General features: G+C 43.3%; 1 protein-coding gene across 1 annotated transcript in view; it reads right to left on the minus strand.

Moving 5' to 3' along the window:
- Window positions 1–13,989, minus strand: part of DNAH7 (dynein axonemal heavy chain 7) — a 438,794-nt gene that overhangs the window by 28,950 nt on the left and 395,855 nt on the right. Inside the window, exons 61-62 of the mRNA XM_040357086.1 lie at window positions 10,643–10,873; window positions 4,934–5,086 (exon numbers count right to left, since the gene is read on the minus strand). Coding sequence (XP_040213020.1) covers window positions 4,934–5,086; window positions 10,643–10,873 — 384 coding nt within the window. The remainder of the gene's footprint in view (window positions 1–4,933; window positions 5,087–10,642; window positions 10,874–13,989) is intronic.

Here is a 13,989-nt window from a genome sequence, read left to right on the forward strand (position 1 = left end):
GGGATGGCTGTGGGGCAGGCAGAGACTAGAGGTCAGTTGACTGGTGAGGAATGTGAAGTGGGAAGGGCTGGAGGAGACCCTGGCCCAGATTCAGGTAGGGGCGCGCACTGATACGGCGGCGCAGCGTATCGTTTTTACGCTACGCCTCCGTAAATTACTGGAGCTACGCTGCATTCACGAAGCATTTGCTCCGTAATTTGCGGCGGCGTATCGTAAAAGGGGCCGGCGTAAGCGCGCGTAATTTAAATGATCCCGTAGGGGGCGTTGATCATTTAAATTAGGCACGTTCCCGCGCTGTACGTACTGCGCATGTTCCGTCGGGAAAATTTCCCGACGTGCATTGCGGTAAATGACGTCGCAAGGACGTCATTGGCTTTGACGTGAACGTAAATGGCGTCCAGCGCCATTCACGAACGAGTTACGCAAACGACGCAAAATTTGAAAATCGCAACGTGGTAACGACGTCCATACTTACCGTTGGCTGCGCCTCCTAATAGCAGGAGCAGCCTTACGGCGAAAACGACGTACGCAAACGACGTAAAAAACGAGCGCCGGCCGCGCGTACGTTTGTGAATCGGCGTAAGTATGCAATTTGCACTACGGGTGCGCCACCTAGCGGCCAGCGTCAGAATTCACCCTAAGATACGACGGCATTAGAGACTTATGCCTGTCGTATCTTAGGCTACAGTCGGCGTATCTATCTTTCTGAATACAGAAAGTAGATATGCCGGCGCTACTTAGCAATTACGCTGCGTATCTATGGATACGCAGGCGTAATTGCTCTCTGAATCTACCCCCCTATCTTCTGATTTTGGCATAGGTGTCACTGCTGCAAGACACCACAGAGCTGGAGAATACATGGAAGGGAGAGGAAAAGAGGGAGAGAAAGAACAGGAAAGATGGCTAGAGAGAGGCATATTGAAAAAAAAAAAAGAAGAACTTAAGATAGAGATAAAAGGGAAAGAAAGGAGACCATAGAGAGAGGGGTTTTAATACTGTACGAGAGAGGGGACTCAGGGAGTCCTGAATGTCCGTGGGTTAGGGGCGCAAATGACTTGTCTTGCCTTGGGTGCTGACAACCCACACTACGGAAATTCTACTGTTAGGGGTCCCAACAACTTGGGAAATTTTATCAAGGGGTCATGGCACTAGAAAGGTTGAGAACCACTGCACTATAGGCTACAAAATTGATGCGTGAGTACACTGTCCAAACACCCCCCATATTATAAAAAATGCATAGGTCCCCCACTGGCCTCTGCTGCTCTGAGCCTCTGACTGCACAAAACTGCCACTCCTTTTGAAAAGGTATTTGCTAAGCGGTAAGAGGGCTATATGTCGCCTCCTCACCAGCTGTTTTAACACCTTAAAGGCCGCATCACCCACACCATGACCACACGCATTACACGCAGTTGTGTGGAAGTTGCAGCACGGGCCCTTTTATTTGAATAAGTTACAATCGGTGAGCAGTAGTGCCCGCCAAATGCAACTGGGGGTATAATTATTGCTGTAGTCACAAAGCAAAGCATCATGGCTGCAGCATGTGTCCATCCACAGCTGTTGTCTTGTCAACGAAAGTACTCTTCACAGGGGTCAATCCAATCAGGTTTGTCTGTCTTTTAGGCAGACCCAACCAGACCATCCATTGCCCTCTATAAAGCGGCGGATGTAGACAGATGTGTATTTTGTGTCTGTATTGTGTATAGGCTCAAATTTTTGTTTTTCAAAACTTTGTATGTTGGGTATTTGTGTTGATTAGCCTTTGATTTATGGCATGTTTTCTTATTGTTTTAAAATCTATTTTATTGAAAGTACTAAGAAATATATGTTCAAATCTGTCAACTATTTATACTTTCATTCTTGAGTAGGTGTGTAATTGGGGAATGCTTGCAGGGACCCAGTGTATTACTTTGCCCAGTGGCCCATGATGCTATTATTAGGGCTCTGCCATGCATACAGCCAGGAGTGACCATGCTTGTTAGACATATATTTGTAATTTGTCTCAACCAATTAAATTGTGATCTGACTTTATCGCTTAACAATCAAATGTAGAGTAGTAGAATAGACAACTTTCTTGGAACTATTTAGTCTGTGTGGTTTCTCTTCCTGTGTACACAGTAAGGGCTTCTTTATATTTTATATACACAATAGACAGTTCTTACTTCAATACTACTACTGACATTTCCACGCACAAAGATCAGAGGATGGCACCGTGAGCAGTGGCATGTCCCTATACACACTTTGTGGCTCTCAAGTGACTTGTAACGTCATTTCAATCCATACTCTAGCAGACTGTTGAGCTATGCAGCTAAAGGTCTTAGAGGGTCTATAATACAGTGGTAAGGTACCAATCATTTAATAATTTTAAAGTTCCTATTTAAAAACTATCTGGCTTGCCAAACACAGATAAAATATCCTAAGGCAAACTCCTTGGGGGGGGGGGGGACGCAAACAAATACCACCAAAAGAAGACTCTATTTGTGGGAAAAAAGGACATACATTTTATTTGGGTACAACGCTGCACAACGGTGCAATTGTCAGTTAAAGCAACGCAGTGCTGAATGTATAAGATGGAGAACCTGCGCTTAGGAGTGGCTTATTGTAAGACTGCAGCCCCCTCTACTATGTTCCCCCTAAAGAGAGCATATAACAAGTAGAATGATAATAAAAAGGAGGGGGATGGCGCTGTCTTTTTTTTCCCCTTCCACTAAGAGGTAGTACCTGGGCTGACCACTTACACAAGAAGTCACCAATCTATACTGCTAAGAAAGCGACTTCCGAGCCAGGATCAGCAATAGATGTATCTGGTAAATATACCCGTGATATCACACACAGGGATAAGTGATGTGAAATATCTGACGCGTTAATATGCGTTAATACAGTGTAAATGTGCACAAGGGTGAGGCATGCCCCAGGGGCTGCTATCTAGCCAAGAGATATATATATATATAAATAATATATAGTATAATAATATACAATGGTATATAAGTGTAGTATGTAAGTGTGAGTATAAATGCGCAAATTATGCGCTATAATAACTTAAATAATAAGTGCAATACTTGTGTGTGTATGAATACACAAAAAATACACAAAAATGAAATATGTCAACACAAGGTGCACCAAGTACAAGTGTGCCACCAATAATATCAAACACAGTAAGACTGCTGCCTGTAAAATTATGAACATAAAGTCCTAAACGTGTTTGTGATACAAAAGTTCAGACATGGATTAAATTAAAAAAATAAATAAATAAAATTGCATATAACAGCATCAGCATTGATCAGTCATGGATTTTTGTGATATATATTGCACCAAGATAACCGGTTGGATGGAACTTATATGCGGTTTTGGACTGTCACATCTTCAATGCTGATGCTGTTATATACAATTTTATTTAATTAATTTAATTTAATCCATGTCTGAACTTTTGGATCACAAACACGTTTAGGACTTTATGTTCATAATTTCGCAGGCAGCAGTCTTACTGTGTTTGATATTATTGGTGGCACACTTGTACTTGGTGCACCTTGTGTTGACATATTTAATTTTTGTGTATTTTTTGTGTATTCATAAACACACAAGTATTGCACTTATTTAAGTTATTATAGCGCATAATTTGCGCATTTATATTCACACTTACATACTACAATTATATACCACTGTATATTATTATACTATATATTATTTATATATATATCTATTGGCTAGATAGCAGCCCCTGGGGCATGCCTCACCCTTGTGCACATTTACACTGTATTAACGCTTCAGATATTTCACATCACTTATCCCTGTGTGTGATATCAGGGGCATATTTACCAGATACATCTATTGCTGATCCTGGCTCGGAAGTCGCTTTCTTAGCAATATAAATTGTGTAAGTGGTCAGCCTAGTTACTACCTCTTAGTGGAAGGGGAAAGAAAAGACAGCGCCACCACCCTCCTTTTTATTATCATTCAACGCAGTGCTGAATAGCATAAAATGGATTCCTATCTGTGGCTGATCATAAACACTTGGTCATGCCCGCTGCAGAGATTTGCTGATCTGGGTGGTACACGGCTATATTTTGCCATGTACAAGAGATATAGGACAACTACCATCTTATCTTACCTGTCTCTATACCTAACATACTTAAGGTAGATGTTAACTACTGTGTCTCCTGTGACACAGCCAGTGCACAGGCTGAGAATGATCACAAGCTGGAGAGGGTGGCTCACTCACCAACTAACTACATCAATAACCCCCCCCCCCCCAGGGAGTAGGCAGACCCCCTGTAGGGGACAGGGAATGAAGTTGCAACATTTCCATTCATTGATCACTCCGCACTGCACCTCTGATGTGATTTATTAGGTAACACAATGAGCCCCCCTTCTCTGGAAAGTGATCACTCAGATGAACAGGATGAGCTGCCCCACCCAGCACATGGCACACCAGCTGCAGCAGCCCCAGCTCCCCCTTCCCCGCTATATGCACCCTCGGTACTGAGCGCCATACATGCCCCCCCCTGCATGGTCAATACAGCCACTTCTCCTCTCGGCCAATCAGGTCTCGGGACCTGCTTTCTGATTTGCCAGGAGGAGAAGCAGGAAGACAATATTGAATATTCATTTGCTGTTATCCCACAACTGGGTGGGCTTAGGGCACAGCGCTCTGCATTTAGATTAAGGCCGGACGCATGGATAGTGTGGGTGGCGTTCAATGCGCCCCCTATGGACGGGCCGCCACTGGTAATTAATATTAGGTCTACTGTATACAGTATATGGGCAGCCTAATAATTGTCTTAATTTTGTTGCGTTGTTTTTTTCTGTTAGAATACCATTTCAAAGAAAAATTTCTGTAAAGTGTAATTGTCCTATAATTAGGCTAGAAGGCTGATGTAATTAAAATTAGCTTACGTTTTTGTCTGTAATCAAGAAGTGTTGATGTTAATTCTCTTACCTGTAGAAATTTTAGCCTTGCAAGAAAATCATTAACATAACTGCCAAGAGGTTTGAGACTTGGGTACGATTTCTTCATCCACATTCCAGGAATCTTTCCTTTTAATATGCTCATAACTACTTCTTCCAAATCCGCAGACATAACCACCAAACCCTGATTGAAACAGCCACCAATTTACAAAAATTGTTAAAGATTGGTTATAGACAAGAGTACAAGCACATTCCCCTTGCCTAAAAAAACAACATCTTTACATTTACAAGGAATTCTAATCGCAAACCCTTATGCTATGAAGTGACAAATATATTCTTAAAGCTGAACCACAGGCAGATGTAAAGGACTCAATGAATGCAGCTCTGTAATCTTTAATACATCATTAAATGCGTCTTTTAAAAGGCAAGCACTGTGCCACAATTTGACTTTGCATCAGCCTCTCATCTGCTCAGGAAGAGTGAGGGAGAAGCAGCACATAGAACAAGTCAGTTGTGCATCACTAGTGCAAGGAGCATTCTGATTGGAGAATACAGCAGCATGAGAGGCGCTCAGCAGTCTGCTGCTTCTCTTTTCACTGGCCACACATAGGGTAAGGGTAGGGAGGGGAGCTGTAAGTTAAAGAGAAATTGTAGCAGTGAAAGGTCAAGCTCCCCTCCTTTGCTAGATAGTGTTGTGGTGTGTGATAGAGCTGTGGGTGGACAGAAGTGCAAATCCTTTGGCAGGTAAAACCTCTCTCATTGATGTCTTTCATCTGAGTATTTAGCTATAAGTCTGAAGTTCAGATTTAACCAAGCTGTTTATAAAAAGCTAGAAAACAACATCAAAACACTGAAACAGACTAATACCCTGTACACACGACTGGTTTTCCTGACATGCCAAAACCCAACGTTTTTCCTGACGTGATTCTTCTCAAGCCTGCCTTGCATACACACGTTCAGTCAAAAAAAATGCTCGACCAAGGTGACGTACAACACGTACAACGGGACTATAAAAGGGAAGTTTCATTCAAATGGAGCCACCCTTTGGGCTGCTTTTGCTGATCCTCGTGTTAGTAAAAGTTTGGTGAGAGACGATTTGTGCTTTTCAGTCTTTGTGCTTTTCAGTCCGTTACAGCGTGACAAATGTGCTATCTCCATTACGAAACGCTAGTTTCACCAGAACGAGCGCTCCCGTCTCATACTTGATTCTGAGCGAATGCGTGTTTTTTTCCCCCTCGGAAAAGCATGCGCACGAGCGGTTTTCGCGATGAGAAAAAGACTGATGGGAAACATGACGGAAAAAATAGAGCAGCTTCGAATCTTTTTGCGGGCAGTTTTCTCGTTGGGAAAACTGCTATGGAGCATACACATGACTGATTTTCCCGACCAATCTAAACAATGGCAGTTTTCTCGTCGGGAAAACCGATCGTGTGTATGAGGCATAAGAACGGATCTTCCCCCCCCCCCCCCGCCCATTTTGTTTTTAAACCCCTGCCTACCAATAGGTGTTTTTTACACAATTTAGATACTCATCCAGCCAGTGGATCTAGTGTTGTCTTGCATGGATCCTCTTCTATTCTGCCACCCCTTGGTCCTGTGGAGCCATGTTGTTGTGTGGCATCATCTGGAGGCTGCCAGCTCTTCCAGGTTCAGCCGGTGCACCCCTCGATGTGCCACTAGGCCTGCCCGCTCCTTCCTTAATGATTAAAAAAGGCTCTACCTCTTGGGATATGTGACATGCATATCACAGGCGCCAAATGGTGTGTAGCACACCCTGGTAGGGACTGCTGATGAACTTGGATCCCCCACTCCTGCACAGCCAGGCACACCGAATTTTCACAAACACCCAGGGAACAGTCCGTAACTTTGTTTTTTGTTTACTGAGGGTTAATAACTTGGATAGAAATGGGAGGTTATGGGATGCCCACTTGACTTCAGCAAAACTTCAGGGACATCTTCCTATATACAGTCTCATTCAATTTCCTCTAAACATAAAAGAGGAGGCTTTCCCGGAGGCATGGGAGCAAGAGAGTACAGGGTGAGTAGATCAACACTGTGGGGACTAACAAGGGGAGAGAACAGCACTTGCTTGTTCCACCTGAATCACTTTAGAGATGATCTGACAGGCTCCCAGTCAGATTAGCAATGGCCCTTTACAGGCAGGAACTCATATCCCCTTTTTGTGTAGCAAAGATATAGTGAAACAGCTTATAACTCTTCCTCTGTGGCCAGTGATCCCAGCACCACCTCTTTAGGCACTGCCAACCACCTGGCTGCAGCTGCCCCTTTCATCAGCCCTCCAGGTTAACTCTTACACCAGTCCTCCCGACTGAATCTTCACCAGCCCACCCAGCTGACTCTCAGGAGATCTGTCAGGGAAGGAATGAAGACTTTAGCACACCGCTGTCTTCAGGGAGACTGGCTACTTGTGGCAGCCTCTCTCCTTGTTAGTCCCCACAGTGTTAATCTACTCACCTTGTCCTCTCTTGCTTCCATGCCTCCTGGAAAGCCTCCTCCTTTGTGTTTTAGAGTGATCCTTCCAGCACCCGAGCCCTGGCCCAAGGCAGGACACCCCCCAGACTAGGGGGCACCCCTGGGGGTCACCGATTGCCTCCTCGACACTGCATCTCCATTTTTCACCCAACTGCCCTGCTGGCATGGCTCATGTCTATTTTTGGAGTGGTCTTCAGCCCCTGCAAGCCTACCTCTGAGGATTGGCTGGGGCTCCATAAAAGTTCAAGGTAGCTCCTCCTAACCTTCGCCCTCTAATTCTAGAAGATTCTCTAATCTTCTAGACCAGGGGGAGGCACCAGAGAGCTGCCAGGATGAGTCACCCAGCCCTGAATCTTAGTAAACCCTGACCCAGATTTCATAGCTCAGGCTGAGCCCTGAGTTAAACTATGTTTTACCTACTCTAACTTCTAACACACACTACACTGATTTCTAGCATACATTAGATGGTGCTAAAGGTGTATAGTGCATGTAATTTGCTTAGGTGAATGATGTGCGGGGGGGGGGGGGGGTTAAAAACAAAAAGTTATATAAACAAAAGAAAAAAACTGCAATTTATGCAAAGGACCAGAGGAGGGGTGGACAGGAGGGGTGATTACTTTGAGGCTGAGTATCCGCTTTAATTATCATAAAACTACACCAACCTGACAAATTGGAGAATTGTGTTCAGAAATACGCTTTTATTGAGCATTATGTGCACACGCTGAGACTTTTGCCATTAAAATCCACCTGTTTATTCCATTACTAATAGTACTGCAACTAGGTTATTTTTTATTACCAAAGTAGAATTAACAATACTCAAAGTGGTTGTAAAGGTTCATTTTTTATTTTCTAAATAGGTTCCTTTAAGCTAGTGTTGGTTCACTTACCTTTTCCTTCGATTTCCCTTCTAAATGTTTTTTTTTCTTTTTCTGAACTTCTCACTTCCTGTTTCTTCTCAGTAAGCTTGCCCCCATCATCCTAGCTGTTTTGGCTGGGGGTTCGTCAGCCAGAACAGCTTACTGAGGAGGAACAGGAAGTGAGAAATTCAGACAAAGAAAACAAAGAAAAAAAACATTTAAAAGGGAAATGGAAGATAACGGTAAGTGAACCAACAATGTACTAGCTTAAAGGAACCTATTTAGAAAATAAAAAACTAACCTTTACAACCCTTTTAAATGTATAAGAAAGTTTACGTAAATTTCATGCCACCATAAAAGACATAAAAGAGACGCTTGCAATATGGCCCATTCCTGATCTATGAGGGTTCATGGTGCAGGTGTGACCAATAGTAAAAAAGAACTTGACTGTGGCTTAATGCCGCATACATACGATCGGAAATTCCGACAAGAAAAGTCCTATGTGAGCTTTTTGTCATAAATTCCGACCGTATGTAGTAGGCTTCAACTGAATTTTTCTGTTGGAATTTCCATCAAGAAAATTTTGAGAGCTGGTTCTCAAATTTTTACAAAAAGAAAAGTTCTTGTTGGAAATTCCGATGCTCGGAATCAAGTCGACGCATGCTCAGAAGAATTGAACTTCATTTTTCTCGGCTCGTCGTAGTGTTGTACGTCACCGCGTTCTTGACAGTCGGAATTTGGTGTGACCATGTGTATGCAAGACAAGTTTGAGCCAAAATTCCATCGAAAAAAAAAAAAAGAATCAACGGTTTTGTTGTTGGAATTTCCAATTGTGTGTACGCAGCATAAGATATGCAGATGCAGTGTGAGGTTTCAGTGTGGATTAGTCCAGGAGGACTAGGAGGATGATTAGCATTAAGGAGTCCATAGATGGTGTGAATCTCGGCCGGTTCAGCAGGGATTGCCAAGATTCGATCCATGTACGTATGGGCAGGCTGATTGTACCCAAGTCCATCCAATGATCGACTAAGGTACAACCAGCATCTTGAATTTCTAACTAGCAATAATCACGGACCGCTAGCACGGACGGCTCCCCTGGAGAACACACTAGGGAGGGATACAATACTGACTGTGTTAATGGGGGAACTGAGTGATTTTCCTTCCTGCAACATTCTATGGCCTGGCTTAGTATTGTTAAAAGGTACATCTGTACTTTAAATACTTTGGGTAATAGGAGGCAGAGTTGCAAAAACTGAATAGATGATAAAATAATGTAGTTGGCCTCCATTTTTATTTTATAAGGCATGCATTACAGCTAGTTGGTACACACTGTCATGCCTTTAGAATTTAGGTTTACAGACTGTAACCATGTAACCAGTAGCATTACACAAACTGTTTCCTACTACAGTCTATTATATACACTCACAGACACTTTATAATGTACACCTTGCTAGTATCAGATTAGACCCCCTTTTGCCTTAAAGCAGAGTTCTGTAGAGTTCTGTTCAAATACTGTAGCTGCTGAATTTTAATATAAGGACACTTACCTGTCCAGGGAGCCCGTGATGTCGGCACCTAAAGTCCCTCAGCTCCAGGTACAGGCCCCTGCATCATTATTAAGGGCCTTGCGGCTTCACAGCGTTTACTACTGAGCATGTGCGAGTCACGCTGCGTGTTCTGAATGGTCCCTTCTGTCTTCTGGGACCTGTGTCTCCCAGAAGGCAGCGGGGGCAAGGAGGAGGGGTCAGACATTGCGTAGTTCGTTGCACAGAAGTGGGAGCAAGTACCTAGATTTGACAGGTATATGCTCCCCCTTTCACCTGAAAGATGCCAAATGTGGCACCGGAGGGGGGAAGGAATCCGATCTGCGGACATACCATTTCTGGGTGGGACTCCACTTTAATTCTTCATGGCATAAATTCAATAAGGTGTTGAAAACATTCCTCAGAGATTTTGGTCTATAGCATCAAGCAGTTGCTGCAGATTTGTCGGGTGCACATCCATGATGCGAAACTCCCGCTCCACCACATCCCAAAAGGTGCTCTATTGGATTGAGATCTGGTGACTGTGGAGGCCATTGGAGTATAGTGAACTCATTGTCATGGCCAAGAAATCAGTTTGAGATGATTTGAGCTTTGTGACCAGGTGCATTATCCTGCTGAAATAGTCTTTCTATCATCTTGAACCAGTCTGCCCATTATCTTCTGACACTACTACCGCTCACTGAATATTTTCTCTCTTGCAGACCATTCTCTAAACCCTAGAGATGGTTGTGTGTGAACAGGTGTACCTAATAAAGTGGCCAGTGAGTGTATATCTAATACCTCCATGTATGATGTGCAATTCAATCACAGAAATACATTAACTTATGAATTTTTTCCTATACATACCTTTATTGCTTTCTGTATATTGATACACGAATCTCTAATAGTGATTAGTAATTTATTGAATCGACCCATTTCCTGAACCAATACTGTATTCATACTTTGGGCGTAAGTGGTCGGATAACGTCTCATTGCAGCTTCCGTGTCAAAATTCATAGGGAGTTTACTCAGGATATCTGCCGAAACTTCGTAAACCGCCTCATCTGATGATTTTCCTCCTCCTCCTGAAGTGCGTGACTGCATTTAACAAATATAATCATTTATTACATATATTACATGTATTCAGCACTTTTTGTAAATGTATAAAAAGCTCCTTTTAAAGCACTATGATGTTTTTTCTTGGGTTTAAATTAGAGCTAGACAACCTATACAAACAAAGGCGTAGGTAAACCTATATGATGCAAATTTTGGAAAGGGCCACCACTTTAATGTCCACCTATAGCAGGGGTGCCCAACCAGTGGCCCGGGGGCCACATGTGGCCTGCGGAGACCTCTGATGTGGCCCTCGACCTCGTTCTCTGGGATGGCAGGTTGGCAAGCCCAGATCACGGGTTGCCAACCGCCATCCCAGAGCAGCAATTTTGTGAATGAAGCCGCTGGTAGAGGAAGCAAGTGGCTGCAGAGCAGAGCCACATAAGACAATGCTTCCTGTATAGCGCCCGCTCCTGTCACAGGCAGAGTGATACCAAAAGGACTCTGCCTGGAACAGCAACAGTCGGCGATACCTGAATGGAAGACGGTTATTAACGGTAAGCATACTACTAAATTCACAGTATATATGAGTATATCTGTTCTGCAGTGGTTACTGGGCTGCTTTCAAACTGATCCACAGGTGCAGTGCAGATGCGGGTTACCTGCACTGAGCGATAGACTTCTGCAGCTTTGTTGCGCTTTCAGAAAGTGCGCCACACCTGCAGGATATAATAGAAGTTTACGGCAAAGTGCAGCTAACCAGCAGAAAATCCACAAGTGCACTCTGCTGCACCCGCGGATTTGGGCAAATCGCAGCGCATCAGTGTAAAAGCAGCCTTAGGCTCCTTTCACATGGTCGGTCCGACCCAAATGGACTTGCTATTCTCCTATATGGAGCAGCAGATGTAAACAGATTTGTGTCTGTTTACACCCGCCTACCTAAAAAAAAATAGAAAGGGATCTGCCCCCTTCTGTCTGGGCAGATCGGATTGGATCAGAGGGACCGTAGAGTAGAGTGGGCTGTGTCCGTGGACATGGACCAGTCATCCTCCTACTCTGCTTAATGTGGCCCGCGACCAGTTACCAGTTCGCTTAAGTGGCCCTCACTCTTCAAAAGGTTGGGCACCCCTGACCTATAGTGTTCCACCTTATCAGTAAAACTCACGAACACACATAATGCACCAGCACAGAGAGGCTACCAAAAGATCTCCTCTGCTGGGTTGTGTGTTCTATATCCCATGACCAAGTACTTAAGAAGCTTACCTGTCTGTCATGGAGGATCTTTGGCATTTACATGATGTGACCTACTGTGCATGTTTACAAGTGCAGTAAAGTGCAACAGTGGTGGTAACCAGCATGGGCCTACTGTGAACACAGTTTCTATTCCCATCCGTTTCACATCTGTTTTAAAAATCCATGCAGGGCCGTGCCACCAATGAGGCAAAGTAAAGCAACCACCTTGTTCGGAAAACCCTGCCCTCATTGCAGCTCAGTAATGTTACCCTGTATACACAGGCATCTGCCTGAACCTAACAACTAATGCTGCTCAATGGCCCTTTTGCCTTTGTCTTAGAAACCAATGACATATAGATATACAGCATCACGTGTTGCTAGGACGCTGTCGGACAAGGAGCAGTATGATTAGTTGCTGTGCCAGTGTCTGTCTGGTTTGTTTTCTTTTTCATAAAAAAAATTTTTGATTCACATTCATAGCATGACCACCTATGGCTTACTATAGGTTATTCCAAATATATTACCCGCCTTACATATACTGTAGATTACTATTTAGTTTTCTGACAATTAGCTCAATTCACAAAGCCACAATATTTATTGTACTTCTTGTTATTAATTTATCCAATGATCATTTTCACATCAAAGATGTTCAGTGTCACTAAAACAATTAAATTGCATTAGCCTGGAACTGTTTTTCCCCATGAAATGAATCCTCAGGAAGAGTTATCTTTTCCACCTCTCCTCAATAAGCATCTCATTAAATCTTAGTTATTAAGTGCCTGAAGCTAGCGGTCTTTTATGGGAGCAAAGTGCAATGTTCACTTTACAATCAATATGCCTAAAAAAATCACAGAACAATGAACATGGACAACATCACATGCATGCAGTAAATGTATCTGATGTGTGCAGTAATGCCACCTGTGAATTGATGCTATCAGTGCATACATTAACCCCTTGTCTACCAAGGTCCGTTTATAACTACAGCTATGAGCTTGGCATTGAATTTTTCAGATGATTCTTGACTTTCATATAGAGCCACATGGTCACTTTTACCATACAATGAATGGCCATACTATCACATAGGGGACTTGTTAGCCACCTTGTGACAGCGATAAAGTTAAGTAAAAAAATGTATTAAGAAAAGTGGTAAAAAAAAATCAAAAACATAAAAAGCACCCCCGTCACCCCATGCACACATCTGAATACAAATGCATGTGACTGTAAATCACGATTGCACCACACATGTGACGTATATCGCCATGAACATTGGAGTGAGAGCAATAGTTCTAGGATTATAGTTATACAGTAAAACCTTGGTTTGTGAGCATAATTTGTTCCAGAAACATGCTTGTAATCCAAAGCACTTGTATATCGAAGCATTTATTTTACAGGGTATAAAAGAGAAGAGAGGCTCCTCTAAGTGTAGCAATAAGTTGCTAAATGTTGTACCTTTATTAAATGTAACCATATTACTACACTGAGGCCCCGTACACACGTCCCAGGAACTCGACAGGCAAAACACATCGTTTTGCCCGTCGAGTTCCTTGTGAAGCCGCCGAGGATCTCGGCGAGCCGAAATTTCCCATTGAACAACGAGGAAATAGAGAACATGTTCTCTATTTCCTCGCCAAAATCCTCGTCGGCTTCCTCGGCCGAAAGTGTATACACGGCCGGGTTTCTCGGCAGAATTCAGCTCCGACCGAGTTTCTGGCTGAATTCTGCCGAGAAACTCGGTCGTGTGTACGGGGCCTTAGAGGCTCCTCTCTTCTTTTTTATACTCAGTTGTGACATGACGCTACTCTTATATCAAGACATCGCTTGTATATCAAGGCAAAATGTATTAAAACATTTTGCTTATTTTGCAAAACGCTCTCAAACTAAGTTACTCTCAAACCAAGGTTTTACTGTATAGACATAGACATACAGTA

This window comes from Rana temporaria, chromosome 6 (genome assembly GCF_905171775.1).
Source record: "Rana temporaria chromosome 6, aRanTem1.1, whole genome shotgun sequence".
Lineage (NCBI taxonomy): Eukaryota > Metazoa > Chordata > Amphibia > Anura > Ranidae > Rana > Rana temporaria.